We start from the raw sequence: 18,034 nt of genomic DNA, 5'->3' as shown, positions 1-18,034 counted from the left end.
ATTTGTGAAACCAAGAGAGACTGTAGTGAAGACTGCAATTAAAAAATGCCACAAAGAAATTAATAATTCTGTCTTCAGAGCAGGGTTTGAATAGGGTTCAGTAAATAAGGCCTGGAGCCTGTGATACAGAAGGCAGCAGCAGAGTGATAGATGGGTGGTATATAAGCCCCAGGATGATCAGGGCCTTATTCCCTGTGGACTGAGGAGAGGTTACTTACAGGTTAATTAGAGCACCTGGAGCCAATTAAGGACCTGCCAGAGACCTAATAAAAAAAACCCTGTTTCAGTCACACAGGAGGAAGGAAGGAGAGCTGACTGTAGTTTGGAGGAGTGCTGTTTTGACCAGAGTATCAGAGTACATGGGGAACGAAAACCCTGCCCAGGGGGAAAGAGGGTAAGAAGCCCAAGAAGCTGAAGGGGCTGGGACCCGGAGTAAGGGGCAGACCTGGGTCCCTTCCCTGCTCCCTTTCTCTCTCACACAAGGGCACTAGCAGAACCATAGATTCCCAAGAATAGGGGCAAGGGGCAGCACCCTGACCCATCACACCAAGGAAAAGCATGGTACCCACCATAATAGTGTCAGCCATTTGCCACAAGCCACACACTGAAGAATGAGGAGAAAACAAAATATTGCATAGCTGCTCATTCAATGAGCACAGTCTATTATGTACACTGGATAAGGCCAATTGGCCTGTGGAAAAAATAGTATGTGATCATGCAATTAAAGACACCGTCATAAAGCATACACATAACGGGGCCAAATTAAGTTTGGACAGGCAACCTGAATTCTGGCATTACCTGTCTTTTGAGTGCTTTACTTTGTAACCTTGATAATGCTCTTTTAACATATGCATAATACTGGTATGTATGTCAACAATATAGTGTTTGCTTATTTGGACCCTCTTTCTAAAGATATAGCACTGGTAAATACATTCATTTGGATAAAAGGGGGGATCTCAGTGCTTCTTAAAAGATTTTTAAAAAGTGTTCTTCAACAATTTTTTTCAAGCTAGTCTAGGCTCCTGGGGAGGCAAGAATTTGTTCTTTTTAGTGGTGATGATTAAGTTATGTACATTTGTATAACTTTTATGAATATCTGTAGTTTTGTTAATTGTTTTGTGACTAAAATTCACAACTTGAATGGTGCTGCAGCCCTGAGCTCATTTACTCCTGAAATACTGAACGTGCTAAAAAATAGTATGTATCTGGTATGGAAAAAACTCCCTGAAAAAAGCTATCATAGCAACATAATCTGAGCACTGGAAAATCCCAGAAATGATCCATGCAGCTTCCGAGAGCAGGGTAGAAGATGTCGCTATTTGTGTGTAGTTATTGTAAGATGGTTCAATGTGGGGTATATACGATTATAGTGTAGAAGAAAACATTGAAACATTCACTTATTCCATAACAATTATTTTTAGGAAATAGTTTGTGCAGGAATATCTAAATGAAAGTAAACCATTTAATCATTAATATTCTTAAAAATTAAGATTTTTTGCATTCCTTTATGCCACTTTTGTAGAAATTTTACCAGTTTCCAAAATAAAAAGACTCACGGGTTAAGCTTTATATTTTGTATTGCTCTGTGGGGAGAAAAATACAAAATGAGATCTCCCATTTACTCAGTCCCAGATACTATGACCTAGTCACTTTCTCTTTTCTTTGTTTTACTCACTGACTGAAAGGATAGGCAGCCTCTACTGCTGTGTGTGATTTGTACTCAGTTTTTCTAATCAGCATTTGCCAACACTAGTAAAAGGGAACAGTTATGAAAGAGAGGCAGCAAAGTGTTAGATTTGATTCCTGTTTGGCTTATTGCTTAGTTTTGTTTTTTTCTTTCTTCCTTTAATATAAAATAGTGAGGAACATCTTGTACTGCATTCACTGTTGGTAAGCCAAGTGGACAGATATTGAGTATATGTTTGTTTGTTTGTTTGTTTGTTTGTTTTTGCCTCAGGAAGCTCACAGAGATTTCAAATGCCAGCTAAGTGTTAATTAAGACACTCTTTAATAGTTTGCAGGAAACTAAAATCTGTAGACATTACCGGCGGTAAAACCTAAGAAAAGGTTATGCTGGAGCTTTCTTTGCCTCTTCACAGTCTTGACACCTTCTTGTATTTTAAATCAAGAAGATGGTTCTGTGAATAAGATATATTATACATGCTGGATTTGTGATGAGAACCACTCTCTTCTGTAATCCTGTTATAGCGGAGACTGCCACAGTAATCTTATTAAGAAGAATATTTTACAAGAAAACAAATTTGGCTTTATGGAATCGATCCTCCTATCAATACGTTGGTGAGTGATGCAGGTTCTGTAATTCCTATTAATGCAAACTTTCCTTTCCTCCCACATTATTATTTATTATTACTACAGGCACCTATTATCATGGTATCTATGCCTACAATGGGATGGGAGCTTCCTATGTGTTCAACGTGTTTTCTGATGAGTTGTTGTGTAGAAACCATTCTGTATAGCCCTAGTTAAAACATCCTGGAAACACAGGGCTTTTCTACATAGGGCTTTAATCTGCAGCTTTTTTCTCTGTGCCAGGTACCATACAGTACACAAGCCACAGTAAAAGTGTGCACATGGGACAGCATGCCCTATGTCAATGCTCACTGTTGTGTACACACAGTGGTGGTTTGCTGTAAACTGCAGGTATAGCATTCTTGGAGGTTATTCTGTGCTGAGCAGTGTGTATTCTGGGATTTTTCTCACAATGCATTGTGTGATGCACAGTGGAAGCGAGGATAGTTCAGATTTTTAAAAAATCCCATGATTCATCTGTCTCTGCCCTATGCTTCCTCTCTGGGTAGGCTAATACTATTTTCTAATTGCTGTTGGTCAGCATGCACCCAACAATATCCATGCCACTGTGCTGGCAATCTCAAGTACACAGAGGCTGCTTGGGCTGTACTTCAGCACTCAAAGATGGATCAGTTCAACTTGGGACTGTGCCTACCACACCCCTGGGCAGATGATGTGGCAGCAGCAGCTTCTCCAGCAGCACCTGGTACTGAAACGTGGACAAAAAAGAAGAGGAAGACACCAAGCATACTGACCGGCACTGTGGGCTAACTTATCATAGAATCATAGAATATAAGGGTTGGAAGGGACCCCAGAAGGTCATCTAGTCCAACCCCCTGCTCGAAGCAGGACCAATTCCCAGTTAAATCATCCCAGCCAGGGCTTTGTCAAGCCTGACCTTAAAAACCTCTAAGGAAGGAGATTCTACCACCTCCCTAGGTAACGCATTCCAGTGTTTCACCACCCTCTTAGTGAAAAAGTTTTTCCTAATATCCAATCTAAACCTCCCCCACTGCAACTTGAGACCATTACTCCTCGTTCTGTCATCTGCTACCATTGAGAACAGTCTAGAGCCATCCTCTTTGGAACCCCCTTTCAGGTAGTTGAAAGCAGCTATCAAATCCCCCCTCATTCTTCTCTTCTGCAGGCTAAACAATCCCAGCTCCCTCAGCCTCTCCTCATAAGTCATGTGTTCCAGACCCCTAATCATTTTTGTTGACCTTCGCTGGACTCTCTCCAATTTATCCACATCCTTCTTGAAGTGTGGGGCCCAAAACTGGACACAGTACTCCAGATGAGGCCTCACCAATGTCGAATAGAGGGGAACGATCACGTCCCTCGATCTGCTGGCTATGCCCCTACTTATACATCCCAAAATGCCATTGGCCTTCTTGGCAACAAGGGCACACTGCTGACTCATATCCAGCTTCTCGTCCACTGTCACCCCTAGGTCCTTTTCCGCAGAACTGCTGCCTAGCCATTCGGTCCCTAGTCTGTAGCTGTGCATTGGGTTCTTCCGTCCTAAGTGCAGGACCCTGCACTTATCCTTATTGAACCTCATCAGATTTCTTTTGGCCCAATCCTCCAATTTGTCTAGGTCCTTCTGTATCCTATCCCTCCCCTCCAGCGTATCTACCACTCCTCCCAGTTTAGTATCATCCGCAAATTTGTTGAGAGTGCAATCCACACCATCCTCCAGATCATTTATGAAGATATTGAACGAAACCGGCCCCAGGACCGACCCTTGGGGCACTCCACTTGATACCGGCTGCCAACTAGACATGGAGCCATTGATAACTACCCGTTGAGCCCGACAATCTAGCCAGCTTTCTACCCACCTTATAGTGCATTCTTCCAGCCCATACTTCCTTAACTTGCTGGTTTAAATAGTTGATGTGAACCAATCAGGCTGTTGCAGGGTTTTGTCACTCTGACCTCTTTGGGCAGTCCTTCCTGTGGTATCTAATGCTCCAGGAATGGGTGGGTGGTGCTTCACCTGGCTCAACATGGAGGTGTTGGTTGCCTAAGACCCCCCTCCCCAACCCCAAATTCTAGACCCGTGGATCCTTACACCAGTAAACTGTGCTGTTCAGGGGCTGCAGAACATGGCTGGGTGTTGGTTTACAGTGCTGTATTGCCTGCTGCCTTAATAGTAATATGCACTGCAATAGGGCATTGTGGCTTTGTACGCCCTCCAGGAATTGCCTCTGTATTACCATCCTTGACCATGGTAATGCTTTCCTTGGCAACTGCCAGGCTTTTCTTTGCCACTGCAACAATCTCCTTGGAATTCTCCTGATCAGGATCAGGCTGTCCCTCCATCCCCAGATGCTGCCTCCACCTCTCTGCATTTTGGGGGTGTTTTGGGACTCTGTATTGATGTCTGTAATATTTCATCACGAGTTTTCCATTTTCTCCCTTTCTTATTTGCCAGACTGTCCTTGAGGGTCTGGCCAATGCAGGTGCCATAGCTGTGGAGGTATTAAAAACAAAAGACCAGCGGTTATTGTTCAAATTCTAGGGAGCCTGTGCTAAGCACTTTTTTAAATGCATGGTCTGGCTTTACCGCCCTGAGATTCTTCCCAGTCTTGGGAGCACTTTGGAGACGGTAAGTGGTGTGTGCATGAGGAGGGCTGTATTAGGATTTCTGCCTGTGCAGTATATGCTGTTTGGCTTTACAGTTGTGCATCTAGGGTGGTGGTGGTGGTGGGGGGGCATTGGGGAATTTTGTTCCCTGGTTGGCTTTGCAAGCTTTTTTGTGCCTTGGAGGTGCTTATTTGGTGTCGGCGGGATTAGCAGGGTGAATCTGGGGATGAGCTGGTTAGTAATCCTTCCTACATCCCCTTTAGGCTGTCCATGATGTTAATCGTGAGGCAGGGAATTAGGAGGCAGAGAATGGCCTTGTTCAAAAAGGCAAAGGTCAGACTAGCAAGATACCGTGTGAAGTTATTCCCCAAGAATAACGTCCCCCCAGAAGTGTTCCAGGAGTGGAAGGGAGTCGCAAGCTCTACCGCGCCTATTTCTCATAATCTCTGAATCAAAATTGAGCGGTTTCTCAGCCTTAGATTTTGCTTTATCTCCCCTGAAGACATGTTAAAAGTGCAGAAAAAAATAGACAGGAGTCTGTAATGATTACCTGAAGCACTTGCTGTTACCAGTCTGTAAAAATGCGTGTTACAGGGCATTTACAGGGGAGCTGCAATCTTTGTAGCGTTAAGAGCTTGCATTGCCAATGTCTACCCGATGTAAAGTGAGAACATTAGGCGAACTTCTTTTCCTGTAGCAAGTGTCTCAATATTCTTTTGAATTTTGCACAAAAGAATGTTTTCCTTATTTGAATCTGCCTTGGGAGTTGGTGGGATAGAGGCTGTGGACATATAGTGTAGCTGACAGCCATTTTGAGATGGTGAATGTGACTTTTGGGGGGGGCGGGGGGAGGGAGGGGTGGCATTTGCCAGCAGGACTGCTGAAGGAAGGGAAAAGGAAAATAAATACATGGGCATGTTCCCTCCATTGTGTGGGCCTGAAAATAATTGGTAGCTGGGGCTTTAGCATGAGATGGAGCTGATTGCTTGGCCGGAGTAGCTGCCATTTTGGAAAGGTGTACATTGGGAAGGTGCACAAACGGACAGTATGAGTCAATGGAGGGAGGTGGGGACCTCAGACTCAGGTTTCTAGCTCACATCCACCTACAGTGGCTGCAGCTGAGCCATTGGGGCTCTTGGAACAGAAGCTAGCATGGCAGTATAACATCGTCATAATACATTGAAACATAATTATTAAATTATTACCAAAATTATATTAAAAGATTTACATGCCGAGGTTCCCTCCATAGGATCAGCCTCCTTAGTCCTGGTCCCTGGTTGCTGCCTGGGAATCAGGCTTGCCTTTCTCTTGGTCAGCATCAGTGCCCTAAACTCCAAAGAGATCCTGGCTTTCTGGGGAGATCGCTTAACTTCCCTCTTGGTGCTCATCCTCTGATGAGTCTTGCTGCTCATTCTTGGGAGGGACAGGCAGAAAGCAGCCACCACGCTTCACAAGGTTCCTGGGTCATATGGTTCGGTAAAATCCTGTCGAGCTCCTTAAAAAATGGACAGGTTACACGTCCCCTGCCAGACTTTTTCCTGTTATCCCTCATTTTCATGTAGGTGCTCCTGAGCTGTTTGCTCTTTATCCAGCACTATTTAGCATCCTGGTCATGGCCTCTCATGGACATCTATCTATCAATGTCCACGAAAGGTCTTTATTCCAGTGGCCGGCTGCAGGAGCTTCCTGCACCGATGCGTCTCCCTAGATAGTGATGAGATCTCAGTGTGCCTCCGAGCAGCTGCTTGAGGCATGTTGTAGGGCTTCTGGAGTCTTATCGCAGATATTGTGATAAACTGGAATCCAGGAGCAAATGGAGAAAATCTGGCTGAGCGCCAGTTTATAAACTGGGGAGGGGACATCCAGTCAGTTTGACCCCAGAGCAGGGGAGGGCACACAGGTTAACAGACAGGTCAGTAATGGTCGCCCGCAAAGCAGTGTGGGGGTAGCAGCTGGAGGATTCAGCATTGTGTGCTGAATAAGATATATTATATTGCAACAGCATTGTGTGCACACGAACAATAGCCTGGACTAACTCGCTTCACAGCAGAGTTATTTCAATTTGAAAGAGGACTTCAGAGTTTGCAATAAATATGGAGTCAGTGCACTACAATGAATTGTGTCGTCTGTATGCAAGTGTTTTAAAATTGGATTAATTCCATTTAGTTCTAGAATGGCATTTAAATATTTTTATTATTATATGATTTCTTATTTACAAGCTGCCAAGGAGCTTAGGTCATTATAAACCTTAGTAATTGAGTTATCATGATCTAATGGCTTGTGTTACACTCTGTGTAGCGTGCATTTGGTTTTTGCATTAATGTGCTGTGGTGGTGTTCTGCTTCTGCTTCAGTCATCCATTTGCAATGGGATCTAGTTTCAAACATAGTGGAAGTTATGCATAGCAATGTTTCTAAAAGGCCAAGGTCTAAAAGGTCATACGAATTTGCTAAAAGGTTCTTTTCAGTGCAATAAATGAATGCTGTGGATGTTATCCTGGAAGATGCCCAGTGTGTTCAGCTCCCTGTACACTTGGAGCTAATGGTAATGAGCACCTTGCAAGATGTCCAACGCTTTCAGGACTGGGCCATTCATTTCTTTGAGCAAACAGGAGTTAGAACACATTTTATTAAAATGATTACTCAAGGAGGATCCTAGAGATTCCTGCTCCACCCACCACTGGTCACTCTTGTTTTCACTTCAGAAGATTTACTTCCTGCAGACTTTTTTTTTCCCTTCAAGCTGTGAGTTCTCTCTAGTCTGTTCTTTAGTGGGGTTTTCATTAGGATATAAGTAACTTCCAAAACTCAGGGTGAGTAGTGTTGCTTCACCCAATCAGCTCTCACCCTGGAGGATTTTACCAGGGCAGTAGATTTCTAAGATGATGCTTGGCTGCATGTTCCAGTCAGAGCAAGTCACAGAGTAATCCTCAGATAATTATTCTTTCAATATAAATCCCTCTCTTTCTACTTCTCCTCTTAAACTATTTTTAAAAAGTCATGTCTATAACAATAACAGCCCTCACATTATAACAAGGGAGTCTTTTCCTCTTAATTGGGCAACATACTCCTTCATGCAAAATCTGTCATTGCCAGATATCCTCACTGCCCAGGCCCTGAAATGCCTGCAGGATCGTGGGCTTTGTAATTAACTGGGAAAAGAGCAGCCTCTCCTCACCACAGAGAATTCTGTACATAGCTGTAAAAATAAACTCAATGTAGAGGAAGATGTTTCTGTCACAGGAAAGGAAGGATTCTTTGATTGTAGAATTGACTAAAGATGAAGAAAGGAGAAGGCTGACTGCTTGATTGCATACAAACAGGGATTGCTCATAATTGTCTTCTAATCAAGTCTTAAATAATGTTAAAAAAACAAACAATAAATGTATGTGATAAGCACGCACTTTTGAAATGGTTCAGCTCCGATCTGGAAATTGATTGGTTATCACTGGCATGACTGATGAGTGATTAGCGGATCCCCTCTGTCACAGAGCAGCTTTTCTCTTATCACCAAAGGTATCTCTACACTGCAAGGGAAGCTGCAATAGTAGTGCAGGTCGCCATATCCCTGCTAACTTTAATCTAGCTAGCATAGTCCTAGGTAACAATAGCAGGGTGGACATGGCAGCACGGGCTTCACCATGGGCTAGCAACCCTTCTGGGGTGCCTGCGAATGTGCTCTTGTTTCTAGCCCCTTCTGAGGTCCATGCTGCCACATCTACATTGCTATTGTTACCTGCTTCCACTGCTACAGTCACACCTTTACATGCAATGTAGACACACCCTCAGCGACTTGGATGGTTTCCTGTTTTTCCATGTTACAGAACATAAGGGGAGCTACAAAAACTATTTATAGAACATTGGTCACTGTCACCCGGCATCATGTTCATTCTGTCAGGCCACGCAATGGGGTTAGTCCCTGAGCTGGTAGATGGAGAGGAACAGAACTTCTCTCTTCCATTTCCCTGCCAGAGAAATCATTACAGTGGCTGCAAGCCTGGCAAATTGAGGTGTACTCTTAGGACATAATTATGTCCTTGCCATTAATGGGAAGAGGGTGCAGAGTGGAGTTGTAAAGAGAGTATTGGTAAAATAAAGGACAGAGAGAGGGAATACCATGAGTACAGACAAAGAAAAATTGTAACCATATAACTGAGACAGAATCGAGAAGTAGTCATGAAAAGCGGGTTAAGTCACACAGTCCTGATGTACAGTATAACATACTGTAAGCAAGTCCATTGCAATGGAGCTTAAAAAGAAAGCAGCACTGACAGCACAAAGTAGGGTTAGAAAATAATGATGTACAGCTAATATAATTTCAGATGGTAAAAGAACATTGAGCTAAAACAGAAGGCAGGAGAAATCTCAAACATACAGGCAAGTAGACACAGAGCATCTATCACAGTATAGTTGTTATGCCAAATTTCACGAAAGCTTATGCTCAAATAAATTGGTTAATCGCTAAGGTGCCACAAGTACTCCTTTTCCTTTTGCGGATACAGACTAACACGGCTGCTCCTCTGAAACCTGACAAAATGAACTGTTATAGTACAGTCTACATTCTAAAATGCTAGTGCCATGTTTGTGCATGTTCACAGAATTATGAAATTTTCCACTTTTTTCTGAATTAAGTTAAAAGCTGGCTGTCTTGTTGTTTATGCAATTTCATTAAGTAATGTTGAAGCTGACTAATAACTTACTTCTAGAGTGTGACATGTTGAGGCCTGATGCTCCCGCTGTATGTGATTTTTCCAGAATAGGGGCTAGGAAATGTACGTTTTCATTCATCAGGTTTCTTCTAGTAGTTTTCTATCAGGGTGTTAGGTTTTGTTGTTCCTCTCAGCCACCACAGAAATGGAAGGAAGATCAGATCCAGCCATTATCTTAATTCCCCACTGAAAGATAAAGAAATATATCCAATTCCCCAAAATCCCACCTGATGTTTGTGGGAGTCAGGAGAGGCAAGTGTCATCCATGAGCAAGCTCTGTTTCTTCTCATTGGCACTAGGCCCCATTGCTAAAAGTTTCTGTAAAGCTGCTTCCCTCTGGCTTCTCCCCTCAGGGATTTCACAGTGTGGACGGGAGGCCTTGATCCTGCACCTTGATTTCAGTGGCAGAGTTCCCATTGGCTTCAGTGGTGCAGGATCAGATCCTTAGGAAAGATGCTGTAACCAGGTCAATTCCTGTTAAAACTGCCTTGCTCCCAGGGACACTACAGAGGGCAAAGGGGCTTCTCTGATGTTAGGGGAAAAGTGGAGCATGCTGCAGAGTTGGCACTTGCCCCTTCCCCCCCATGCCACATCCTCTGGGTTATGCTACCCTGTACTTGTCAGAGGGCAGCATGGACCCTTTAAGCATTAATATGGAATAAACAGATATTTTTTCCCAAGCCATAACTAGGTATGTGAATGGCATCTCCCTTTATTTTTGGAGATGTTTAAACAGGTGTGCAATGCAGATATTGGGAGGTCAGCAGTATCTGTGACCCACAGCAGTGAAAATCTTTCTTGAGCCTTTATAGAAAAAAAGAGGGGAAAGAAATTATGTGTACTGACAAAATGTGACTACAGACAGGATGTGATGTAGACATTTATAGAAGAAATTATATCAACCAATAGATAACCAGGAGCTTTACCTTCAGTAAATGCAGTGGCTAGTGTGGTACTAATGATAATAAAAGAAAAAGACATTTACTGCATGGTAGTATTTATCTTTACCATGGTATTTTTGTTTTTTTCTAACTTAGAATTGGAAATAACAATACTTCACCTTATAAAATGACAGGTTTCAGAGTAACAGCCGTGTTAGTCTGTATTCGCAAAAAGAAAAGGAGTACTTGTGGCACCTTAGAGACTAACCAATTTATTTGAGCATGAGCTTTCGTGAGCTACAGCTCACTTCATCAGATGCATCTGATGAAGTGAGCTGTAGCTCACGAAAGCTCATGCTCAAATAAATTGGTTAGTCTCTAAGGTGCCACAAGTACTCCTTTTCTTTTCACCTTATAAAGCTCTTTTTATGCATAGATCTTTTCAAGTGCTTTTCAAGTGATGCAAAGTGCTTTTCAAGGGAAGAGAAAATATCATCCTCATTTCTCAGATGGAGAAACTAAGGTATTAAGAGATGAAGTGACTTAGTTAATGTCACACACCATGCCAGTGGCAGAATCAGGCATAGAATCCAGTTCTTCTGGCTCCAACTACAATGTCCTATTCACTGGACTGTGCTGTCACCCAAAGCCACAGTAAATTTAACTACTGGTAGAGACAAAAGTTCAGTTTTTCATCATGCCTGCCATGTATAAAGCATGAACATCATATCCTTTCTGCCTTGGCGAATTAACTCACTTTCCTTTAGTGAGATTTCTATTCTTTCAGCTTTCCCAGTGCCTACAAAACCAAAACTGCTCCTGGCTTTGGATATTGATATACTGCCACAACCTGCTATCATGCCACCCCGCAGAGACTGAATACTATTATTGTAAACAAGCACAAAAAAACAAACAAACAAAAAAAACCCACACCTGTAAGAGGAGCAGATCTAAAGCAACACCTACAGAAGAAATAGCCTTTATAAATAATCTCAGAGTGGAGATTACAAGTAACAAGTAGATGTCATTTATCAGAAGTTTCTTTAGTGGTGCATTATATTTTATTATGGTGCACAATTCAGAAAAAAATACATTGAACTTTTGCACACTGTCATATTTTTGTCTGAATCAAGACTTTAGTATTAGCCATGTAGTCTATTTATTAGCCTTTAACATACCATTACTGTTTATGTTCTCCACTGTTCTTGTCTGGTGTATATTTCTCTACAGATACAGGATATAGTTGTGAAAAATGTATTTTATGTGCATACTATATATTTCTAAAGATACATGTGCCAGCCAATACCCTGTTAATGGTATGAACTTTAATTTCACAGATGAAAGAACTTGGTGTCATTGTGTACAACTGCAGCTGCCTCGTCCTAGATTTACAAAGGATATTTGCCTTGTATAGCTCATTAAAATACAAGAATAAAGTGCCTCCAAGTTGGTCTAAGAGATTGTATGGGGTATATGATACCCAAAATAAACTGATGCTGCAGCTGAATGAGACAAAATCAGAAGTCTTTGTGTCGGTGAGTTCTTAAGAGAATATCTGTTCTTTGCCTGTTTCAGAGGGAGGGGGGGCAGTATTATGTAACACTCGAGTTTTATTGGGACCCAGAAATTTGGCTTCAGTTGAACCTTCTATTACAACATTGTCTTTACTGCGTAACTGAATAGAGACGTTGGGTTAGTCTGGTGTTTAATACCATACATGTAAAATATCACATGTCTTTTCACACACACAAAAAGACAGAACACATGTTTACAGAACATGTGAATAACTACCATGATGCTGCTTACTGCCTGACAGCAGCTCACTTCCGAAAGACTCGTCTCTACGCGTGCTCCAGCGCTCTTGTGTACCCAATGTTCTCTACGTATAACCTTTCCGCTTTTAGGTTTTTAACACCCTGGAAGCATTCCTATTCAGGAAAGCACTTAAGTCCTTGAGAAATAATGGAACTTAAGCACATGCTCAAGTATTTCTCTGAAATGTGGCCTAACAAGAATATACATACCAGGATTTTTCATTAACCAAGAGAAGCTGTTGAAATTGAGAGTCATGGCAGTGACTGAAACTGAGCTACAGAAAAAGTACCATAGTTATCAACTGTGCATGGGAAATCGTTGGTTGCTGACAGACTGGATCACTTTCTCCTCAGGGGAGAAAATAACCATTTCAATAGGTTTATTGTTTGTGGGGAAAATCTGTAACCAAATGTGGAGAAATCCATACTTTTTTCCCCACTTTTCATATTACACGGACGCAAAGAATAGTAAAGTCACTGTGATTTTCATGACATTTTAACTACATGTGGAGCACTGTCATGAATGTAGAGCATTGAAAATTAATTTTTGTATTATTACTCTTTCCTTGTACTGTAATTCTCAACATTGTTCCTTAAAGGCAAGGAACAACAGGAGAGCCCTCATGTCGCTAACTTATTATCTGTACGTTTCAGCTTAGCAAAGAATTTGTAGCTAAATGGATTAACTTTGAATCTAATATTTTAATTATAGCTAGTCCAAATCCTGTTACATTTTTGCTAAAATTAGAGCCCAGTATCTGTTTTTTGCAATGTGACTTTTGGTTGATTAATTATCATAATCATCTTATTAACGTAGCACTTCTTCTACATCCCCATGAATGCATTCAGAGTGCTATATAACAACAGAAACTTTTATTTATAGATCATTTAAACATCTCCAACATCGAAACAACTAAAACTGGTTGAGAATGCCCAGTACGAATAGGAGAGGAGGGGAAAGGGATAGGAGAAAGTTAAAAGACCCAGCATATTAAAAAGCTGTTTTTTAATGGGGAGAAATGGACTGAGATGGAAGAATAGAATGCACTCTTGGACTCCCCACAGCAAAGGCATGATTCCCTGTCCACCTAATGTGCAATGGTTGAATCCCTGAAAGGTAGCTGGTATGTGAGCGCATATACCTATTGAGAAGATGCTCAAGGAAGATCTCAAACAGAGCCAGGGCCAACGCCATTAAGGACTTTAAAAACACCACCACCAAGTTAGTCAGTCTGAGACTTTATAAGCAGATGTAGTGTGGGTGTAATACGATTTTAGTTGTTCAAACCAATTTTCAAACCTGTTGCCCCATTCTGAACAAATGGTGAGTCCTGGTGAAATCCTTTCTTGGAGGAGAATACAGTAATGAGCCAGTAGTCACAGAGAATGTATTGCTCTTACGAGGTTCTCATAGGGCAAAGAATGACACACCCTGAGCAAGTGGAGTGTGGAGGGAAAGATACCTTTCATACCACATTTAGCATGGTCGTGAGTGAAAGTGAAGCCAAGTATTTCCAAACAAGTCCTCTTGATAAATGCATGCATGAAAGAAGAGAGCACATCCTCATGCTGCAATCCTTAACCTACCAGCGACTCTCCCCTTTCCCACGAGCGAATCCACTCCAACGCGCCCAGCTGCCGTATCATACCAGCGTTTCTCCTGGGTGGAGACTAAACATGTAGGGCCTATAGGACAATTATATATCACCAGCTAACTGTCCTCAGTTTTGAAATGACCTCTGCAAGAGGCCTTATATACACTGAAGACAATGGGAGTTAGGATAGACCTACAATGGATATTGCACTTCAGTTTTCTCAGTGAGACCCCATAATTGATATTGATTGATACTTACCATCTAGTTTTGACTTGAACCATGGAAGGGTAGTTCTACACCACCTCACCTTCCTTCCCTCCCCCATCCACTGTGCTGCACTTTCTCCTGATAAATCTTCTTTTCTTCATGTTTGCTTTTTTTCCTATACCACAATGTTGTCCAGGAAGTGGGAATGAGAAGGAAAGAAAGATGCGGTTTCCAGAATCAGATTCTTCCCTTCTTGAAAACAGGATTTTCAATATATCATTTCTCGCACCAAGCATCTCAAGGTCTAAGAAAGGAACTGCAGAAGTATTCTATAGCCCGTTGAAAGGACACAGAGAAGTTATGCTATTAGTGTCTAGTTATCCAAGCTGGAATTTGGCCAGGGCAGCAATCCTAATCCTGGGGGGAAAAAATGCCCTGGGATCTTTAATGACCACAGGTGGTCAGAAATTTATTTGTATGTCTCTCCTGTAATCATGTTAACAATGTCGTAATGGACAGTTTGCATTTCGTATCTGTGCACAGACATGAATGTTAGTGATAGTTTTACAATGTTTTTTTTGCAACGGTGCCAATGATGGGACTATAGGAAGTCCAACATATACCCTTTCCTGTGGAAAATAAACATGGTAGACAAGTCTATTACCTTTACTCTCCCAATTTACGCTGGACTCAAAATGCCTCTGGATCAACAATAGTTATCAAACTGCTTACAAGAGAGATTGCAGCAGCTCTGGATTCTGTAGCTAGTTTGTCTTTTTGCTGTTAACTTGTACCCCTGAGCATTTCTAGAGAGAAAATAGTCGGTTATCTTTGGAGTAAATCAAATTGTGTATACAATATCCTGAGAAAACAGATTCAGATAATAGAAATAAATCACCTAAGTGATATTTTTTTATTTTTTACCTTGCTTCGTGAATCTAAATTCATTGTCTTAAAAATTCTTCTCTTCCAGTCTTTCTTGCTGTGTAAGATGTGAACATCACAGTAAATCAATGATTTTCCATTCAGGAATCCTCATGGTACAGTTGCTTAGCAACAGTACAGTCTTCCTGAGTGGCTGAGAGAGACAAAAGAAAATGCAGTTGCTTTTTTTGAGGATTCGGGGCTCAGTCCAGGGAGAGCATGGATACTCTGAACTGCCAATGATTTTAATTACTCTACTATGTATTTTTTTATTATTAAAATAACACTTAGGAACACCAATCAAGGATCAGGGCCCCATTGTGCTTGTTACTGTACTGACAAATAAAGAAGAAAGACTCTGTACCAGACAGACCACAGTAGATTAGTTGTCAGTATGCAACATGTGGACAAAGCAGACAAAGAGAGTGGGGGAAGGTAGGAAGATGAGGTAACAAAATAAAGAGTTTAGCATGTTCCCCACTTGTCTAAGCAATGCCTGATGATTTGTAGACAACATGAATGAGGGACGTTTTAAAGGTTAGACCCTTGTTAGACCTTTCACCAACGGTGATTTTCTTAGCAATGTGTTACCTGGCATGAAACAGTAAACAGGTTAAGGTCATAAACACTAATTCATAACATTGATGAATGATGTGCCCTGTTAGTGTTGTGGCCAGGATACATCTACTACTTTGTAATGTAACCAGTACTGTGAATCTTTAAAGCATAATCCTGTGATGTGTCATGTAACACCTTCCTCTCAAGTAGAGCTACTTTGATAGCAATGGCTATTTTCACGATTGACCCCTTTGAAAATCTTTCTATACAGCTATAATTCTGTGTAATGCTCAAACCGCATTTAGGTATCTGATTCCCCCTTTGCACCTTTGAAATTACAGCTGTATAGTTTAACATACCAGTGATTAATATTCTCCACTAAATTTTGTAATTTTATTTGCAAATCTCACCTCGAGATGACAAAGAAACACCTCTCCTTTTACTTTAAGTGTAACATTTGACCTTTTGTCTTCACAGAATTCTCCCAAACTCTTTTGTCCAAAAGACAGAGTCTTGGATATTGAAGCTATCTACAATGTTATAGATGATGCCAAACAGTTTGTTTATATAGCTGTCATGGATTACCTCCCTATTGTCTTTGACACAAATGCTAAAAGGTTAGTGAGTGTCCACAATGTATTTAGCACATTGCTGCAATGAGAGAAAGCTCTTGCTGGTGAAAATAAATCAGCAGGCATTTAGTTACTCGTTATGGATCAATTTCTTAGGGCCCAATTCTGCTCTCACTGAAATCAATGAGAGTTCTACCATTGACTTAACTGGGAGCAGAATTGGGACCTAAGATGGAATTTCCAAGTTCTGGGTTCTAAGCTGTGGATCACCCTATTGAAGGAGATCAGAATGTGTCTAGTCTGACCATCTATGAGTGACGTGACAGATCCAGGAAAACAACAGTAGAACTCACTTTTGTTTCCTATGTTACTGTATTCAGCACCTAGATACAATGGCTATTGGCACTTTATGAATACCAGATAGTGTCTGTGTGTATGAAAGAGAGAGAACATATTGAAGGATCTAATACACAGTATGGAAACTGTCATAATTTTATTTTAAAAAACAGACCTTTTTAAACTCAGCACAGATTGCACTTCCACCAATATTACATTATAGCTAGCTCATAGCAAAAAAAGTCAAAAAAGTTTATGCACAATGTATTTATGGCCTAGATTTACAAAAGTGCTCAGGACCTACAACTGGAGCCAAATCTTAATAAAATTATTCAGCTTCCCCTCCCCTCAGTTGGAGCTGAATAAGTGGCTAAATTGAGAACTACCAAGTATCCAGTAGCTCCCATTGCACTCAGAGGAAGGTGCTGGGAGCTGAACCTTTTGGATATCTGGCCACTTAAATCAGGCGCCTTAATGATGGTTGCTGGCTCTTTTGAAAATCTGTATTTATGCCTTTTTCACCCTTGCATAATTGAAAAAAAAGGGGGGGTTATGTGTAACCCTTCCAAAACCTGAGACCGGATGTGAGACCTTTGAGACCCACAAGAACATTTTTGGAGAAAGTTACTGTCTAAAGCTATACTAGTGGTTTAAAATGGAATAGATCTTTTGTAACTTTAATTGTAGTGTTGCTCTGTTAGGGAGGAGGCAAGGATTTTCCCCACTCTATAGAGGAACCAGCTGATCTGTGCCCCTATCCTGATTAATTCAAAGATCCATGTGGCTTGAGGCATAGGACCACCTACACAGAGAGGTCCCTTGCAGTTTTATTGGCAGCATGGCTTTAAACTTAATGCACTGCCATAGCTTCCCCATTGGCATTATCCCCCCAGCCTCCCAATAAAGGAGTTTCTTCGGCAATCTCCCTAGATTGATGGTAGAAGGGAGCTGCACATCTCCCTTGGGTTTCTTGCCAGACTCTCTCACTTCTGGCCTGCTCCCTCTCCAGGAGTGGGATCTCTAGACCCATGTTGAGTGCTCTGGGCCAAGGACCATAGGAATAGTGCCACAGAGACAGCTGTCACATTGGGGTAAGAATTCACCAACTCCCCAGGAATTGGACAGTGACGGTGGGGGAGAGACCGAGTCCTCATGTGAGCAAACTCCCGTCCCACCCAAAGAATATAGGGACCCTGCTCTTGGGTATCTCTCTTCCTCTTTTTCCTCCCTTCCCCCCGGCAGGAACTTCTTGAGGTTATTATAATCCTAGGCCTGAGATCCCAGAATGGGAGAGAGGCTGACAATCAGGGCTTTAAAAAGTAAGGAGTTGGCAGCTCCTTCTGCTTAAAACTGAGAGGAGTTCTTGTTCTCTCCCTGGCTTGGGTAAGCAGTGCATTCTGATAGCTCACCCTCTTCTTTGGAATTGCACTTCCTATTCCAATCTACTTTAACACTGTTGATGACGTGCATCACTCCACTGGGTGTGGGGGGACTAGAAGTTCATTTTGAATGAGTCTTTGCCTCTACAGGGGCAGCTCTGCAA

General features: G+C 41.8%; 1 protein-coding gene across 7 annotated transcripts in view; it reads left to right on the top strand.

Moving 5' to 3' along the window:
- Positions 1-18,034, top strand: part of PLD5 (phospholipase D family member 5) — a 269,816-nt gene that overhangs the window by 225,368 nt on the left and 26,414 nt on the right. For all 7 annotated transcript variants that reach the window (XM_048843741.2, XM_048843744.2, XM_048843742.2 and 4 more), the window contains 2 exons: positions 11,823-12,020; positions 16,061-16,200. In XM_048843741.2, the coding sequence (XP_048699698.1) occupies positions 11,823-12,020; positions 16,061-16,200 (338 nt within the window). The remainder of the gene's footprint in view (positions 1-11,822; positions 12,021-16,060; positions 16,201-18,034) is intronic.

Source organism: Caretta caretta, chromosome 3 (assembly GCF_965140235.1).
Source record: "Caretta caretta isolate rCarCar2 chromosome 3, rCarCar1.hap1, whole genome shotgun sequence".
Classification (NCBI taxonomy): domain Eukaryota; kingdom Metazoa; phylum Chordata; order Testudines; family Cheloniidae; genus Caretta; species Caretta caretta.
The sequence above is the reverse complement of the archived record's forward strand: the minus strand, read 5'-3'. Positions and strand labels throughout refer to the sequence as shown.